This window comes from Vigna angularis, chromosome 11, assembly GCF_016808095.1.
Source record: "Vigna angularis cultivar LongXiaoDou No.4 chromosome 11, ASM1680809v1, whole genome shotgun sequence".
NCBI lineage: Eukaryota > Viridiplantae > Streptophyta > Magnoliopsida > Fabales > Fabaceae > Vigna > Vigna angularis.
Genome location: NC_068980.1, coordinates 7898847 through 7917192, shown reverse-complemented (window position 1 = coordinate 7917192; position 18346 = coordinate 7898847). Strand labels below are relative to the sequence as shown.

At 33.2% G+C, this 18346-nt stretch overlaps 3 protein-coding genes across 5 annotated transcripts; 1 reads left to right on the top strand and 2 right to left on the bottom strand.

Annotated features, from left to right (window-relative positions):
• Positions 1-1772: 1772 nt before the first annotated feature.
• LOC108334244 (uncharacterized GPI-anchored protein At4g28100) lies at positions 1773-3572 on the top strand. The gene is made up of 2 exons (XM_017569980.2): positions 1773-2583; positions 3051-3572. Exons 1-2 carry the CDS (start codon positions 1777-1779, stop codon positions 3354-3356), a joined length of 1113 nt encoding a protein of 370 aa, XP_017425469.2. The 5' UTR covers positions 1773-1776; the 3' UTR covers positions 3357-3572.
• A 317-nt stretch (positions 3573-3889) lies between these two features.
• Positions 3890-7310, bottom strand: LOC108334243 (equilibrative nucleotide transporter 3). Of its 3 annotated transcripts, none has more exons than XM_052870635.1 (10): positions 6911-7310; positions 6402-6450; positions 6203-6307; positions 5924-6079; positions 5696-5839; positions 5505-5610; positions 4831-5003; positions 4569-4729; positions 4188-4446; positions 3890-4108 (listed from the first exon to the last, which is right to left on the bottom strand). In XM_052870635.1, the coding sequence occupies exons 2-10, from the start codon at positions 6438-6440 to the stop codon at positions 4001-4003; spliced, it is 1251 nt and encodes a 416-aa protein (XP_052726595.1). In that variant the 5' UTR covers positions 6441-6450; positions 6911-7310; the 3' UTR covers positions 3890-4000. The 3 variants fall into 3 exon arrangements, with proteins under 3 accessions (XP_052726595.1, XP_017425467.1, XP_017425468.1); XM_017569978.2 differs by having other exon boundaries at positions 6993-7310; XM_017569979.2 differs by having other exon boundaries at positions 6402-6445; positions 6993-7310.
• A 3037-nt stretch (positions 7311-10347) lies between these two features.
• On the bottom strand, positions 10348-13271 carry LOC108332507 (cytochrome b6-f complex iron-sulfur subunit, chloroplastic). Its single transcript, XM_017567802.2, has 5 exons — positions 13112-13271; positions 12764-13005; positions 11301-11418; positions 10781-10963; positions 10348-10598 (listed from the first exon to the last, which is right to left on the bottom strand). The coding sequence occupies exons 1-5, from the start codon at positions 13148-13150 to the stop codon at positions 10497-10499; spliced, it is 684 nt and encodes a 227-aa protein (XP_017423291.2). The 5' UTR covers positions 13151-13271; the 3' UTR covers positions 10348-10496.
• Between the last annotated feature and the right edge of the window lie 5075 nt (positions 13272-18346).

The following is an 18346-nucleotide window of genomic DNA, read 5'->3' as shown; positions in this document are numbered from 1 at the left end:
GCTAAACTACCCTAATTATATTTATCGAGACTTTGTAAGTCATCCACAATATTAAAAGGTATAGGAAAAATAATTCCATTTCGATTTGGCAAGAAAAACTCATGCCTACCAAAATATAAAGACTGGAAATATCTTCTATAAGAACATCTTCATGTTCTTCCAACAGAAAATCATATATCACATTATTCTGAGAAAAATACTTCCTACATTTACTATCTGTGCCAACCTCATCATTTAAATTAATTTTATCTCTGACTTCCTTAATCTCAACCCTAAACATACATATAATAAATTAAATCTAACCACTTTTGCACCAAGTAAAAAATCACCCCTCCTTTCAACCCACCTAATACATAACTTAGTTAAAAGATTCTTGTTTATTTTGATAAATTCATTCAACACGGTTAACCATCAAAAGGGTATGTTTTTAATAAACTTTTTTGTTCTACACTTAACTTTTCATTCAAGAAATTTCGATTCCAGGAATAACAAAAAGAAATTTACAAAAAGATTAATCTCAAGTCAAAAAGTCTTAAACAAACATAAAAATGTCTATATGAAAATGTCTATATAAAAATGTCTATATCATAATTTTATTTACTAACTTCACTGCCTTTACTTATCATTGTTATCCTTAAATGTTATCAATAACCAATACACTACTTCGTACCACAGACAGAGAATGTCGATTCAAGAATTCAGAATGAATGACAATTGAAGAAATTAGAAATTGAAAAAAAAGCATGTTTCATAAAAGAAAGAAAAAAATGAGAGTGTTGATAATAATTTAGCGATAACGAATGATAATAACACTATCTAAGTTTTCTTTTCTCTCTTAGGTTCAATTGACACTGCAATTGTGCAATTAGAAATTTGATGAAAAAAAATTCTAAGTTAATAACTTGAAAAAATCATTGAAAATTAAATTTAAAAAAGTTTATATCAAATCTGTGTCAAGTAATTATGTCAAAATATGGTTTTAGTAGTAAAAACAAATAAGAGAAGACTACGGAGAAACAAAAAGTCAATTGATTTCTGACATTATTTAATCAAAGACAATTATAGAACTATTCCAATACTCACTATCAACATGATTAAAGACAACTTACTCACCCTTGAAGACATGTTCAATAATTCTAGAACTACCAAACAACCCTGTGCATTGTTTTGCCTCCACTGCATTATGGCTTCAATAGGATAACAAAGTTTTGTTTTATATAACCAATTATCTTATGCTAGCTCTAAATTTAATTAAAGATAATCGTGATGTCATATTAATACTTTTAATTAATTTTTAAACCCGTTGTCTACTTTAAAAATAAGTTATAATAAAGTTTTGAATATATTTTTATCGTCCGATCACAGTTAAATTTTTTCGAATTAAAATTATATTTACTCAGTTATTTTCTGAAGGAGAATCATCATAGACATTTGTAAGAATTAATCCTTCATAATAGTATGCACAATTATTTATTTTTTTCAAAATATGGATATAAAAAAATATTGAATTTTTAAAATGCGTAAATCATGTTAAAAATACTAGCGGAGACACGTACCATCAAACATGTGTCTCCATTTTTCTTATAACAATAAACAATAAATCAAAAAATAAATATTATAATTATTATTAAAATAAAAACTAGTATTGAAATTTATATTAAAACTAAAAAGATCAATAAAGTTTCGAAATGTATTTAAGAAAAAAATGATTATTTTTTAGCATCAATGGTTAAATAATTTTTCATAAATAATATTAATTGTATTTATAATAATAAGATGAAATTTAATTTTCATAAATGTATTTGTCTTTTCATGATATCCCTAATCTTTCATTTCATTTCAGTCTATCTTCTCCCTTTATGCATAAAAATCATAGCCGAAACATCGTTAATCCTCTGTTTTTCCTCGTACGCCATTTTCACTTCCTACAACAACCAGCAGAGAAGAACTTCCAATCCTCCAAAACCAAAGAAAATGCAATTGTTCGTCACTTCCATTGTGCTAGGCCTTGTTTTCTTGGCTTCAATATGGTTCACAGCTGCACAACCTCTGAACCCTGGGGACTCGCCGTCCTTCAACACCGTCCCCGCATACCCGACCCAAACCCGTTCTCAAATCTGCCGCCTCGACCTCTCTAACGAGCTCTTCGGCGGCGTCAACCACGCCTGCGGCACCACCCTTGACCGCAGCCGCTGCTGTCCAGTCCTTGCCGCCTGGCTCTTCGCGGCCTTCGCCAGAACAGCCCTCGAAGTATCCGCCGCCGCGCCACCTCCCTCCGGCGACCTCCCCATGATGCCCGACGACTCCCAGAATTGCGTCAACTCGCTCCAAGACTCACTAAGAAATCGGAGCATCCGAATCCCACAACCCAACGGCACCTGCGACGCCATTCTCTGCTTCTGCGGCATCAGACTCCACCAGATAACCTCCCTCAGCTGCCCCAACGCCTTCAACATCACCGCTGTTCGAAACGTCTCCGGCACCCACAACGCCACCCCCACCGCCGTTGTACGGAACCTGGAAAAGAATTGCCGTAACGCTTCTTACGCTGGCTGCACGCAATGCCTCAGCGCTCTACAAAAGGTCACACGTTTTTCATCTTCTCCCTATATAAAGATTAAAATCAACTCATATAAAGCAACGTTGATTATTTTTCATCTGAATTCTAATTAATTTTGGGTTGACCTGCGAAAATGACATTGCCATGTGCGTGTAAGGTAGAGTTTATGTTCATGTCTTGCCACCTCCAATACCATATTGGAATATATCTAATGTCGTAATAACTCAATTTAAAAGAACAATTGAAGTTAAAAAAATAAGATCTATTTATTATAATATGAGTGTGGTTAATCGCTAATAGATACATATAAAGAGAATGCAACGACTTTGAAAGATTAACTAACAAAATTGATTCAATGTATTCCAAATTTTATATTATAATTATAATTTGATATAAAAAACATAAAGGATTAACTTGTGTAAAATAAGGTTGAGCTAGCCAATGTCTGTTGTTGGTAAGTTTTTTGAAGTTTGGTTTTATTTTGAAACAGGTGAAAGGGGGTAAGAAGGAGAGTGAGGGTGAAAGTGAGAGAGCTAAGAAGATGTTCAACCGTGACTGCCAATTGATGGCGCTGACGTGGCTGCTAGGAAGAAACAAAACGGCGTACATACCAACCGTTTCGGCGGTGTTGCGAGCTGTGATGTACAGCGCACATCCGCACGAATCAAAGTGTAGTCCGGACCAGGACAACATGCCCTTGGCCGTTGATACCCTGCAATTTGAGACGAACCAGGTTTCATCTAGGCCGTTGAGGATAGTTTGGATTATGCTCCTGATGGTTCTGGTTTTTTTGTGATTGAAGGGTCCACTTCTTGATTGCGAGATGAGAGGGTCCTATTAGACCTCTCTTTGCCCGATTTTGTTTGTAATATGTATCTGGGTTTCACGTGAAGCTATTAGACAAAATTATGCAACCAATGTTTTGTCCTTTCTCACTGTAAATTTTGAACTCTTACTCTATTATTATTTTTTGTACATATTTGTTTTTTTATTAATCGTTTTCCATTCTTTATCTTGCATTCCTTTTAGAAATAATATGAAGTAATTAAAAAAGTGAAAACTAAAATAGTACAGAATAAAAAGTTGGAATATTAGGTGAAGAATTGCGTACAAGTACCGTCACTCTAATATGTATTATTTGTCTGTACATGGTGCGAGTGTGACCACCACGAGGAAAGCAAAGCGACTTTGCATTCGTCCTTTTTTCGAGGAGCGCTTAACATTTCTTTCAGAAACAAAAATGTAGGATGATTTTTTTTGAATCATTCCTCTCTAAAGTTTTTTAAACTTCTAAGAGGGTATTCAATTAATTATGCCTGTGATTGCTAGTTTATGAGGAATCAACAACCAAATTAACCAATTCATTAATTTAAAGTATTAAAAAACAGAATATGAATACACTTATAATGCTTTACTAGGAACGAATTGGATCTCCTCATCTCACCATCCTTTACCTATCAACCATAGCCAGTCAAGTGTCACTCCTGCAAAGATACCTCCAAGAAGAAACAACACCAATATGTTTCCCAGGGCATTTTGTTCTGGACCCTACCAAAAGTAAACACAGAAAATTTTAATGTCTAGACACCAAAGTTTTCTGGCTGTATTTAACACTTAGCTCACTCACCTTGTAACCTTTTGGTGCAGATGTTAGGACACATACAGTGAGATAACCATTGGACAGCCCCAAGAAGGATGTTAACGTTATCATCCAACCTTGGTCACCGTACTTTGCTGTGAAATAAAATGCTGGAATAAGTAAGAAACGGCTAAGAGTAGCTATTGTGATCAACTTTCGGGACTCCAATTTCAAGCATTTCATCAGTGGAATGTATCTTCCTATCAGATCGAACACATTATACATAGCAATTAAGACGAGAGCATACCTGGAATAATCGGACATGTCAATTGTTACATTATATTTGGTTATATAAAATCACAGAATCAATATCTTGGCCTATTGTTTAGTTTCTAGTCACAAAATCAAGCTATTTTGTAATGAACATACCATGTACCCAAACTATGTGATCCAGTATCTTCCGAGAGGAATCCAGGGAAAATAGACAGTGTTAGCACATAAATTAGGAACATATCAAGTGCATAATCAATGTTTTCCGATAACAATTGCTTGTTTCCCTTCCGCTCAGGATCTTTTGCATTTTCCTCGTCCTGAAAAAGAGTAAACCTTGCATAAGCTGAATTTTTCTTTTTTAACAAAGAAAACGTTTTGGGATGCATTGATGAGTAAAAAGGACGAGAGAACACAGTACTGTTCCAGGTAATGTCCGGATGCCACCTGCTGCAAGGTCAGCTGATACAGTTTTGGATCCTTCTGATGCTGCCTTTGAACGGTAGTACTTCACAATTGGTAGTTTAGGAAATATAAATGCATAGAGAACAACACATAGGAGCTCAAAGAATGTTGATATGGCAAAGAAAAGAACTGCATAATTATATAACATGACGAATGATCAGTACCTAAAAGGGTGTGAGGACAACAATCATCATAATTATATATGTTCAGTCACGACAAACATGAATTCAACCACCATCACATGAGTTCAGAGAAATTGACATTGCTGGTCTAATCAGCAAGGTAACTTCAAATCCATAATGTGCAATATATTGTGATAACATGGTACTAAATATTTCATACAAGTTCTTCACTTGTTACTATATGAGAAACAGCCAACCCTTACTGTATCTAAAAACAATGACAGAGGACCCGAAAAGTAAGGGAAGTATTGTGTTACTAAAACAAAAGGAATTATTTTGCTATGCCGATAAAATAACTATCAATCTTAAATAAAACACATCAAGAAGCATTGGTGAGACTCTGGTAGTATTTATATTACACAACCAATAGAAGTATTTATCAATAATCAATTTGGAATGAAAGAGAAACAAAAAAGTTGATTTTGAGGTATTGGAGAGTTGAACCTACTTGCTCCTTTGCGGAGACCGTCACTAGAATGATCGAATGCAGCTTTTGTAATTAACCTCAAAGCAGAGGTTAATACACCAGATGCTGCCAAACCAGCAAGGAATGACTGTAACAACAAAACCATAGCAAAGGAATTCATGAGCTTAATGAATATTTCATAACTTTATAATAATTTTATCACAGAGGCTGACCTGAATGAACTCTGGTTGCATGTAGGACAGGTCTCCCACCATTCCACCTTGAACATGAGCATCTGCTACTCCAAAAGCACCACTAAGTCCACATATAGCAAGGAATATTCCAAGCCCCCCTTTACCAGATGTTGCTGAATTCACCTACGACAGATTGGTTGGAAATAAATCAACACCATCCCAGAGGAATCAATTATCCAAGTTCTAAAATTAACGAATAGGACTTACAATTAACACCAACAGCGTGCTTATGAAAAAAAGTATATATCCAAACATATTCCGAATTCGTGTATTGAGTTTTGCCTCATTATACGCAAGTATCGCAAGTGTTCCAACAGCAAATGGCTGATATACAAGTGTAAGAACCCTAGATGAATGATATTTCTGCACAAAGAGAACACCAAATTAAATTACTTCTAATCTGTGTAAGACCATTCGTTATAAAACAATTACAACAGTTAAATAAGGTCAGATAATGAAGAATAAGAGTACGTATGCATCACTCACTGGAAACAAGTAACTGTAGTAATCTTCTATTGTCAGCATACTATTCCATGAAAAAAGGCATCCATTTCCGAGAAGCCAACAAACCACTATTGCAGCAGATTTTCCCTATTCAATAGGCCAAACAAGTAAAGATTAAAAATGAATTTCTTTGTGTTTCTATGTTGAAATAACAGTAATATAGATAGATCAAGGTACGAACCTCCAGCCGTGTTGAAATCTCACTGCTCATGCCTGCCATGGATGCTTCTCTTCAATCAAGAAATTATATTCATCACCTCAAGGCTTCAATGTGTAGATATAATCTATTTGACGTATTGAAGATAAACTATACGAATCCACCTCAGATACCACATTTTTTTGGAGTAAAAATAGAATAATTTAAAATATTTCTAGAATTAAAAAGTCTAACACATGATTTCAAAGCAATAATAAAATCTTATATTGCAGGTATTATCAGTCATGCTATAATTAAGTCAAAGCATGTGTTTCACCATATCAGCACTCCACCACTCCTACAATATAATAATTCCAGCGTAGCAGATATTGAACCAATAGTGAAACATAAAAATTTGACAATTGGCTGCCACTGCTTTAGCTTCAACTTTCAAATGATGAGTGATGAAGAGAGACCAACGATTTAATCTATGTTTTCAGGAATTTGAATACACATTAAGTCGTTGTTTCACCATATATGCAGAAAAAAATTACCAGTTATGACATACAGAAGATTGTGGAGAATATATGAGGAAAAATAAGGTAAGGGACTGGCATAGCATGGCTTCTACCTTACCTGTAGTGAAAAGATGAAGAAAATATTGAAGGGAGAAAGAGCTTCCTATAGAGTACTGGACGTTGCCCTGAAATGATGAGAAATACAGAAAGAGAAGTGGCTCAAAGGAAGCAGCATATGGTGGTCACGCCCATTGGTTCAAATGGATTTGTCAAATACTTGTGCTTGTGTTCTCTTTTATGTCAAAGACAACAAGTTGTGCTTCCATATCTGAATTCAACTTTTTATGCTGTGTTCATACAGTGTTCTTCGCAGTGTGACTTTTCAGTCTTCAAATTGATATTGGCCAAGCCAGTGCATCTAATTCTTCAAACCACACCACCGAGATGATATTACATATAATTTATTTTATTTCTATTTTAGCAAAGTTTAATTGGCCAATGACGAGGATCTTAAAAAGATCGATGAGAATGAGTATTAAAATGGACTTGCGTGTGATAGACATGTTTTTTCATTATAAGGTAGGCACTAAAGAGGATCAACTTGCACATTTGTTCACACTTACAAACTTTTGTTTTTTAAAGTAATATATTATTATTAGTTTAAAATAATTCGAAATTCAATTTGTTTTTTTATTTGTTAAAGATGGATAATTATTTAAAACATGTGCAAATAAAGGAGTTAACTGTAACATGAATGATGTGAACCGGTTGATAGATTGTAAATCATCATATACATCTACTTAAAATATTCGCGCTAAATTAAATACAAACAAAAAAAAAGTTGTCATGTATGATAGTCTTTTAACCAGTTTTACTTTATTTAATGATATAACTCTAAAAGATTGTCTATTTCATAGTGATTGTACTTTTAATTATTTCTTTTCCTTAATATCATGTTTCTTAATTTGAGATTAGCGAAATTAAATTAATTATTAATTTTCTTAATTAATATGAAATTATTTATTTTCTTATATTTGAATCTAGGAAATTATCTAAAGATACCTTTAAAAATATATTTTTAAAGAATATTGAAAATAATGTATAATAACAGTTTTAGTTTAAATGTCATTAAAGTTCAACCATATGATAATATTTACAAGTTATTTTATTCACATACGATAACAATTGTACAATCAATCCTCATTTTTTATTAGTATTTATTTTTCTTAGAACTCGATTTAGAATTTATATGACACTTAATAATCTTACATAATTTAAGAGTTAAAACTTAAGACAATTTAAATATTCTTTCTACCGTTTTCACAAATACACAACAACACGTTAGAGGAAATAAATGGTGACAATAGAATTTTAAAATTCTGTAAAAAAAAAAAAGAATAAAAGAAAGTTTTTAATTCATCCCTCCATTTCTTTTAACAAACTTGATTGACTAACTATAAATTCATCTAGGAAAAAAAAAACTTATTCACTTTATAAAAATGTAAGAATAATAGCAAACATGTTTTTTTTTTCAAATTAGTAACAACTTGAGGAATGTATTATTGTATTATAACATTATCAAGATGTGAGAGTTTTTAATTCATCCCTCCATTTCTTTTAACAAACTTGATTGACTAACTATAAATTCATCTAGGAAAAAAAAAACTTATTCACTTTATAAAAATGTAAGAATAATAGCAAACATGTTTTTTTTTTCAAATTAGTAACAACTTGAGGAATGTATTATTGTATTATAACATTATCAAGATGTGAGAGTTAAGGAACATAATATTTTGATAATATGGAATGTTTAATTTTAGCATGGAAATATTTTTTATTTCTATCTCCTTGCAATGGTGAATACAATTTTGCCTTCCAAAACTCTTCCTCGTAGTCTAGTGTTGTGTCAATATCAACCATTGTCCCCTCCTTTAAGATTAGATCCTCCAAATTACCATCTTTGTCAATGATTTGATAGTATTTTAATTTTTCCATTGCTTCATTAAGCTTGGAGTGAACATTTCTAAAATCAATTTTAGTTTAGGTCTTGAATCGAACTTTTACCTTTTATTTTTATTTAATATAAACATAGGACGACCCACAGAGCTAACCTGCCAAGATTCCTTAATCCCCATAGACAAAAATTTAAAATTTGAGAGAAACCTTTTTAGCATGTCTAACTTCTATCATAATGGGACCTAGATCATGGTAAGACAACACATTGGATAGTAGGTTCTATTCTAAATACTCCATATCATAGGTAAATTTATTGAGTTTTTTATGAGATCTGAAAAAATAAAAACTTGTTCAAGTATGATGACTATTCTACATATATAGGTAATTGGGTAAGTATATTATGATAACACCAATGCCAAAATATTTAAGAAAAAAAAAATCAAGAAAGTGATGAGATCATTATGGGTCCCAAAACAACACTAAAATCCCAATGTATCCTAATAGTTGTAGATGAGATCATTTTGTTTCAACTACGAAGCTTACGCAGAAATGTGTTGTGTAGAAGCTTAAACAATAGAGAAAAAACAAGGCTCATCTTTTTTTCCCAAAGAGATGGTCACTTGTTGAAAAGAACAACCAATAATCATTTGATTAAGATAATTATCATAAAATCACCACAAGGAGGGAGTCTCTTTTAAGTTTTGGCCAAATGGATTAAAATTAACCATGTGCCAAAATTTATATGAAATTTGATCAATTTTAATAAATGGTTTAGATGCGAAGGAAATATTTACTTCTTGTTCTTGACAGAAATTATTCAAGATAAACCAATGTTGAAAGTAGCTTTTAACATTAGTTATTATAATATGTTTAAAATTCCTACTTTTTGACTAAGCCTTTCTTACATTGATACTGAAACTGATGTTGAAACATCTTTCTTTCTTAGGTCGAACCATTACTCTCATGCATTGTCTGCTATATCTTTCTTTTTTGTTCTGTATTCTTTTTCTGAATTTGTATTATTTTTCAATTTCTTTCTCTTTTTTTCTTCCTCTATCGGATGCCTCATTTCTTTCTTCTTTTTTTCTTCTGAACTCTTTTGAATCTTTCGTCGTGTTTCTACAAATTCAGGATTTCAAGACTTTTTCTTTTCTTTTCCAGTTTTTCAATACTTCAGTAAATTTACTCCGCTACTAATCAGGACCTAAACTAAATATTAGAAAACTTTGATTTGTTTTCTTTTTGTTACATGGTCATATCTCTGATGTTGGATCTCCAGCACCATAATTACATTCAAATAAATTGCTTTGTTTTGAAAATTAATTTAAGCTTCATAGTAACTAAACGCCGGTTTTATATCACACTAACTACATTAGCAGCTACCCAAAACCCATAAACGTTATAAAAAGGTATAGCATGGATTATAAAGGAGTAAAAGTTCAATTTTTGGCAGCACAAAGCAATATTTTCCATTAAATTAAAAGAAAAGGAAAAGAAAAAGCATATGGTAGAAGGGATTACTCGGGAAAAAAAAGGTGCCTTTCCATAGCTTGAGTTCACAGAATATGAATTTGATTACAAAATATATTTATGCAGTGACACAAAACAGATTGTTTGAATTTCACACTTAAATACATAGGACAACAGAGAAACGGCTTTAAGGAGTCTAAGCCCACCATGGAGCATCACCTGTTCTGAAATCTGTTTCAACCCAAGGAACAAACACCACCTTCCCATCATCTATATCACAATGTGCTAATGCCAGAGACTGTCCAACAAGAACAACAAAATTATTCATCACTGTTCTAGCCGCAGGTATGTAGAGAAAAGAAAAGATTAAAATTTGAACACTAGTTGTTAAGAAAATAACCATTACTATGTCTTGAACCTATCCTTCTATAAGTAAAAAGGCCACAAATTTCTCAAAAGATGGTTTTCCAATTTACTTACCAAGGGAGCAGGCCCTCTCACAACTCTTCCTTGGTCATTGTACTGAGATCCATGACAGGGGCAAATGAACTTTTTCTCAGCTGTATTCCATGGCACCACACATCCGAGATGAGTGCACACCGCGTTAATTGCGTATGTTGCAAGGGTTCTGTCTTTCTCCACCACAAGATAGGTAGGATCTCCCTGTTAATAAAAGGGGTAGGATTCAAATTATGGAAATGTGAAAATACTTATTTTGGTTGGAAAGTAAGAAGGCAATCATTTTCACTTCTACAAGGGCAAACCTTTGGTTTATGTAGTTAGATCTAGAGTTTAAATTTCCCTTTCACTGTCACTGGATAGAAGTGGCATAATGTAGCAAGATAAAAATTTGTTGAGGAAAGAAAAGAGGTCTAAAGAAGGATTGAGAAATGGCACTGAAGCAGTCCAGGGAAATTATTGCTTTCAATGTTAAATGTAAAACATCTGCAAGTTGTTGAAGATCTATGAAAACACTAACACTAAACAGCTGTAAACATACCTTCAATCCTTGTGTAAGAGTTCTGTCACCAGGTCCATGTGTCTTGAGCCAATTCTCTGCGATTACATCATTTCCAACGGCATCCTTGGCCACAGTACCTCCAGCTGAAGAACCTGAACTGTAATTTTTTGCATGTTGGGGTTAATGGTACGTATAGATGAAGAAACTGGATTGAATAATGGAAACAACCGTATTGGAAGGTTAAGAGTTAATTATCAAACTGTTAGATGCTGGATGCAATAAGTAATTAACATTATGATAGATTTCTTCCCCTTCTCAGCAACTTAATATACTCCCTTATGAATCAACTGGGAACTTAGGTGCAGAAATTTTAAACTCATGTGAAAAGAATGCAAAACTAAATAACTGAGGCAAAATTCCAAACAGTAAGAAATTATGAATTCAGTACTTCTCCCCCAATGTTAGGAATGTGCACATTTTTAACTTCCCTCGTACCCTCCCACTACAGAAATCATTACACTATAATCACACCACTATAACGATGTAGGAATTAGGTTGAAGTAACAGTATTGAAGAAGAGGGTGAACATCTAGCAAAGCAGAAGCTAATTATTCAAGGTTTGACAGAAAAGCTTCTCATGGATGTATCATCACACAAAAGAATCCCCAAAGCTGATCCAATTAGTATAAGAGAAACTATCTTTTTGAGAATTCATATTATTACTAGAGTAAACTCTCAACTTATTTCTGCAAAAGTTACACAAGACACCACATTAGTCCTTTAATTTTGGTTACTAAATTAGTTCCTTAATGGTTTAAAATGTTACCATGTTAGTTTTCAAAAAACTTGTCACAAAATTTGTCACTTACAAAATCTCAAATGTTACCATATTCATCCTTAAGGAATATTAGAGTGATAAGAGCAATGAAATTGAAGGGCTAGTTCAGTAAAAATCGTCCAAGGATTAAGTCAATGAGATTTTGCATCTTTTATTAAGGACTAATTCGACAACAACTTTATGAAAAAAGCACATGCAAAGGCAAATATGTTTTTGATTCTTATGAATTTTCAAATTTACGGTTTTAGTCTCTTCTCGTCATCAATACAAGTCTTGAAGGTGAAAATTTCTGCCCATTTTACAAGGACAACAACCAGGAATCTGAAATTTCACAAGGACTAAAACCAGAAATCTGAAATTTCATAAGACCCAAAAAAGATGTAACTCCCAAATATAATTGTTGATGACAAATCAAAGGCACGCCATAGAACTGCAACAGTTAAGTTAAAAAACAAGAACAGAGATCCTAAACCTACATGATTAAATTCACACGCAATTGAACAAGTCAATAGTCATATAGGATCAATAATGCTAATTGCCACCTCCCCCAAAATAAAAAGTGAATTCATTTAACACTTACAGAACAGAAAGAGGGTTGAGTTGCAAGTTTAAGAAGAAGAAGAAGAAGAAGAAGAAGGGAGAGGGTGATGAAAAGAAAACCTACCCTGGAGGAACGAAGAAATAGGTGTAGGGAATAAGCATTCCAGCACTTGGGAGTGAAATAGCACCAAGAAGAAGGAGATTCAGGAGCTGCCTTTTGCCCATGTCAGGGACTCTATCAGCAGGAATGCTGGTGGCCTGGCAAGCAATTTTCATTCCCTTGCTCTTCCCCATCATCTGCCTCTTCATTGGTTTCACAAGAAGTGCCTGTGAGGGACAGAAAATCCCACTCTTTCCGGAGCATAGCTGAAATCACAACGCATGTAGTCCCTTGTTAACTCAAAAGCACCGTGATAATGCTGCACATTATAGAGAATATGTTAAAAATGAACATTTTTGTTGTTTTTGATACCTGAGAAGGGGTTGTAGGAGATAGAGTGGTGGATGCCATGGTTACTCAAACACTTGTTGGTGATGAAGATTGAGAGATAGAGAGATGTAAAGTGAAGATTTCGGGTTAGAAATTCTTAAACGACCACCACAACTGTCAACACTACAGTTGCTGGATAAGGCGCTAAGGCACGTAGGTGCCACACGACCACATGTTCTTGAACCAATCAACAACAAACGATATTGTTTTTTTTTTCTTTTTTGTTTCAGCTACTTGTTTATTGGTCGTTTTGGTCCAGCATAGCCAACTTTGATTTTTATTTTGTTACAGAATTTAAGCTTGTTTGGAGTAAGGCCTTTCCCCTTTTATTCCATTACATGGGCTTACTCTTTTGTTTAGGCTTCCTGGGCTAGCCATTTCTTCCTGCACCCGTTTTTTTTATTCCACGACAAGGTGTGCATGCAGCCACTACACCGAATCATCACAAGCCATCTTCACCTCCACCCTTCACCCACTACTGTAACCTTCTTCACCGTCACTCTCCATGATGATCATCATACACACAACTCTCCACACATCACAAGTCATCTTCCTCACAAACATCTACTCGTTTTCTTCTGCCATGTCATCCACGAGGCGCTTATGCTTTATGATTTCACCCATGCAGCCAATAGCGGCAGTTCCAGAGATGACATCCGTGTAGATGACGCTGACACGGAGGTCTGTTTGGAGGAGTAAGAAGAAAATTATGATGAGGAAAGGCACAGATGAAGTTTGCCTATACACCTTCAAATAACAAAATTGTATGTCCTAGTTTGCCTCAGTGAGCCCAAACAAAAAGGTACACAGTGATGAATTAGCGAGGCCGTTGTTGTGAGTAGAGGAAGAATGCTACAATCACTCAGAGTAGTTGTGGTTTGAGCCAACCCTTTCTTGGAGACGGTGTGATATGAAGATGGGAGAGGATCTACCAACCAACTCGTTTTCATATGCAAGACGTGAGCCACTGCTTATTTGTTGATGCATGCTACCACTCGAAGCTCTGCGTTGGGTTTCAAGTTTAGAATGTTCCTTTCTGGTAGCATGCGTATTTCCTTCATGGGTAGTAGATGGATTTCACCCTGATGCGTGCAATGCTTCCTAACACCAATATTTGATATAGCCATCATGGTAATCGTTTCACTGCTAAAGAACTGCATTGCATGAGGACTAAAGTTAGATTGTACAAATATAGTGTGCATGCAATTAATTTTCCATAGAAAAGATTACGTGAAAAAAAGACAAAAATAGCTTTTTGTAAATTATCTACCATTGGAGGGGCAGTTTCCTCTGGGCAGCGACAAAGGTGTTGTTCCACGGATGGAATAGAGCCTTCAACATCCTCTTCAAACTATCATGTTGTCCACTCAGCTTTTACTTCACGAAATGTGGTTGTTCCCACGGGAGTTGGGTGCGATGGTGACAACGTTGGGAGGAGCAGTTGGAGGAAGCGAGAGTAGTGTTCGAAAAGGATAAAAGGAGTATTTTAAAAGTTAAGGGTAGAAGAAGAAAATATGGGGGTGGAAGAAGAAATGGCCTCATACAAGCACCTCCAAACGTTTGATATACTTCTAATTTTTAAAAATAACCTAAAATTATTTTTTTTCTAACAGATTTTAAAATTTATTAAAAAAAATTTAATAAATTTTGAAATTTATTAAAACTTTCAAAAAATCATTCAACAGATTTTAAAATTTGCTGAAAATAATTTCAACGTAAAAAAAATATTTTAACAAATTTTAAAATTTATTAAAGTTTTTAAAAAAAATTTCAAAAAATTTTAAAATCTTCGTGATGAAATTTTTTTAACTATAGAAAATAGTTTTAGAATTTAAAAAAAAAATTAGAAATGGAAGAAGAAATGGTTTGAGGTGCGGAGAGAAATGCCTTGAACTTGGATGTAATTGGAGAGATTGTTATTCACACATATGTTTACTATAATACCTTTTCTTGAAAAGACAAAAGTACCCCGGACAATAATTCATTTCCGGGTAAGTACACGTTGATCTATTTTTGTATCACTGAATGTTAGTCTAATTAAATTGGTATCAATTAATTATATCTCTTTTATCTTATAAATAACACTTATTTTTTTTTAGGACAACTTTTTTAAGTATATTGAAATAAAAAAAAATTAAAAGGATAATTGCTCCCTCACCTACGTGCATCCGTCATTATTTATTTTTTTCTTTGTCAAACTAGTTCTGTACCATGTATACATAATGAAAACAAGTTTTCATTTACGTGTCTGACCAAGATACACATCATAAACAAGGTTCTATTATCTATCATTACCATATTTTCACACACAAAATTGGTGTCTTATGAGAATGCAAAATATATGAACCATTTTTGTCAAAAGAAAATTATGAGAAGTATAAGTCTGGATAATAATTTGAAGTTGTGAAAAGTAATATGGCATGATTTGAACAAAAGAAACTAGGCAGACCCAGAATGTTTTTGGGCAAGTTCTGTTCTGCCAGGCACATAATACCCATCACAAACTGGGCTCCTTTGATGTCCACATTAAGGCTTTTGGGTGTTGCTCCCTCCACCACCACCACTTCTCCCTCCACCTCTCCAACATTTTGCAAAAAAAAATTTAATTATAAAAATAACTTTTTTTACTTTTAATCCTATTTATTTACTTTAAACTCAAACTCTATCTTTCTACTCATTTTTACTTTTTACTCAGCCCCACCTCCCAACTCTCATTCTCTCTCTTTTCAGATTTTCACCCCCAACTCCACCACATCCGTTTGTTTTAATTACAAAAATATTAATATAATAAAATTATATATTTCATATAATTAAACTAATAAATGATTTTTTATATAATTATAAAATTGTTAAAGAATACAAAAACCATATATAAAAAATATATATTATACAAAAATATTTAAACAAAAAACTAATTATATATAACTGCAAAATACAAAAAAAATATAAATATAAACTAATAACAGTAAAGATCTTCAAAAATAAATTATTAAAATACATCAAAAATATATTAAAAAATAATACATCAAAATATATAAATTACATTATTAAAATATCTCTAAAATTAATATAAAAAAATAAACTAATAAAAATAAACATGTAACTTTAAACGGATGTGAGCATCCGTCAACGGATGTCAACATTCGTTTAAGGCAAAACGGTTATCGACATTCGTTTTCCCTTAAACGGATGTTGACATCCGCTGAGGGATGCTCACATCCGTTTAAAGATTATACGTTTATTTTTTTAGGGTTTATTACGCACCTTCACGACGAATCATTCAAGTACCACCACACCACCACCACACACCGATCTTGGCACGGTTGATCAATTGCTTCCACCACCACTTGCAATCTCTTACTAAGCACACCAGTTAATGAAAGTCCACCACACTCCGAGACCACAATTCTATCACAATTAAAGAACGAGAGGAAGAAGTGGAACGTGAAAAAGAGGAAGAAGAGTTGCCGCTGCATATATGTAGAGGATTAGAGTAGGTAGAGGTTAAAAAATATTAACCCTAAAATTTTACTAAGGGTTAGGAATTGAAAAATAAAGAGAGGTAAAACAGGGATGGGGTGGTGGAGGGAGCAACGGGTGGTGGTGGAGGGAGCAACACCCAATGCTTTTTCTTCCTGCACCCTCATAATTTCTAGCTGCCTTCCTACTTTTTAAAATGAAATTTTATCCTTGGTAAAGGTGACTTCTAAACACTAATACAAAAACATTGTACAACGTCAAATATTTCGGGCCTTTCACGTCGAATTCGAGAACGACGTCATATCGGGAGACGTTAAATTGATGTTGAATTTAAAAAATTCGACGCTAAATTTAACATCGAATTTTATCAATAAACGACGTTAATCAATTTTTTTACTTTTTTAAATTAATTGTGATCCTTTTTTACAACTCTACGAGGTCTGAAAAGCAGAAAAACAACAAATTTTAGTTTTTGGTATTTTGTAAAGCATGAACTATGAACGTGTAATATAGTATCAACAACAAACAACAATGACAAACAACAAACAAGTCCAATCAAACAACAAACAAGTTCAATCAAACAACAACAACAAACAAGTTCACCCAAACAATAATAAGAAACAAGTTCAACAAAAAATAACAAGAAACAAGTTCAACAAATAAGTTCTTCAAAATGAAAACTAACCTTGGTTCATCGGAATAAAGTGTTGTCACACGTGAGAGAAAAAGCAGAATGCGCCTATGAAGGACAACAACACGAAAATAATCTGTCAAAACAAACAAAAATCATACCTAAAGTAGTAAATTAACATGCATTTGCATCAAATGAAAGAAATATTTAATGTGATGGTCGTTAAACTTCGTTTGAGAAAAGTTTGAGCAGAGAAGAGGTGGTCTCGCGCGCTAAGATAAAGTGAATGAATTTTCAATCTCCCACTCAAATTTCTATTGAATTCACTAATTTTGACATCTAACACTGGGGCATTCGACGTTTTATATCCTTTTACGTCGAATTACAATTCTAAACGACGTTTAATAATTGCATTTATTTACAGAAATATCACCGATCATTTTTAACGTTAGTTATTAAGTGGTTCGACGTTGAACACGTAATATTATAAGTTGTTTTTGCACTAGTGAAATGACTTGTTTTGAAATTTTTCTAGAACTTCAGAATTTCTGGAACAAATTTTCCAGAAGATATATAATACCTTTCAAAAGTATAAGTCTTAATAACAAAGTTTTTTTCTTTTTCTTCTCAAAAGTGCAGCAACAATGAAAAACGAAAGTGTAATTAGAGGTGGAAGCGACAACAACATTTACAATGGTGACACTAGCAAGGAGAGTATTTTAATCCTTTTGATGTTAGTATAGAATGCAGCTAATAATCATGGAGATACGTATCATACATAATGTTATTTGATTTGATGACCTTAAGACCTTTTTGCTGTTCTATAAAAAGACCTTTTTTTATGTATAACGGTTAGTTAACTTTGAAAATTATCATTTCCCTTAATAAAAATTCTCATACTAAATATGACACTTAATACCAAATATGGGCAATATAATTTCTTTCTTTCTTTGTACCAGACTCTTTAAATTCTCATTACTTTTTTTAAAGAAAAAAAGTTGACATAACAAATAATTGAACCTTTAAACTTGATATTATTAAACATATAAAAAAAGAAATTATTAAATATTATTTTGATCTTAAATTTGTAAAGAGACATCATAATT

Excerpts from the sequence above, each read along its gene's own strand:
- LOC108334244 (XM_017569980.2), top strand. The coding sequence starts at position 1,777 with ATGAAATTTAATTTTCATAAATGTATTTGTCTTTTCATGATATCCCTA. Across the intron at positions 2,584-3,050 it reads GCCTCAGCGCTCTACAAAAG|GTGAAAGGGGGTAAGAAGGA; the intron begins GTCACACGTTTT and ends ATTTTGAAACAG.
- LOC108334243 (XM_052870635.1), bottom strand. The coding sequence starts at position 6,440 with ATGGCAGGCATGAGCAGTGAGATTTCAACACGGCTGGAG. Across the intron at positions 5,611-5,695 it reads TGCAACCAGAGTTCATTCAG|TCATTCCTTGCTGGTTTGGC; the intron begins GTCAGCCTCTGT and ends TTGTTGTTACAG. Across the intron at positions 5,004-5,504 it reads CGGTCTCCGCAAAGGAGCAA|TTCTTTTCTTTGCCATATCA; the intron begins GTAGGTTCAACT and ends ATAATTATGCAG.
- LOC108332507 (XM_017567802.2), bottom strand. The coding sequence starts at position 13,150 with ATGGCATCCACCACTCTATCTCCTACAACCCCTTCTCAG. Across the intron at positions 13,006-13,111 it reads CTCCTACAACCCCTTCTCAG|CTATGCTCCGGAAAGAGTGG; the intron begins GTATCAAAAACA and ends TTGTGATTTCAG. Across the intron at positions 10,599-10,780 it reads TGAGAGGGCCTGCTCCCTTG|TCTCTGGCATTAGCACATTG; the intron begins GTAAGTAAATTG and ends CTTGTTGGACAG.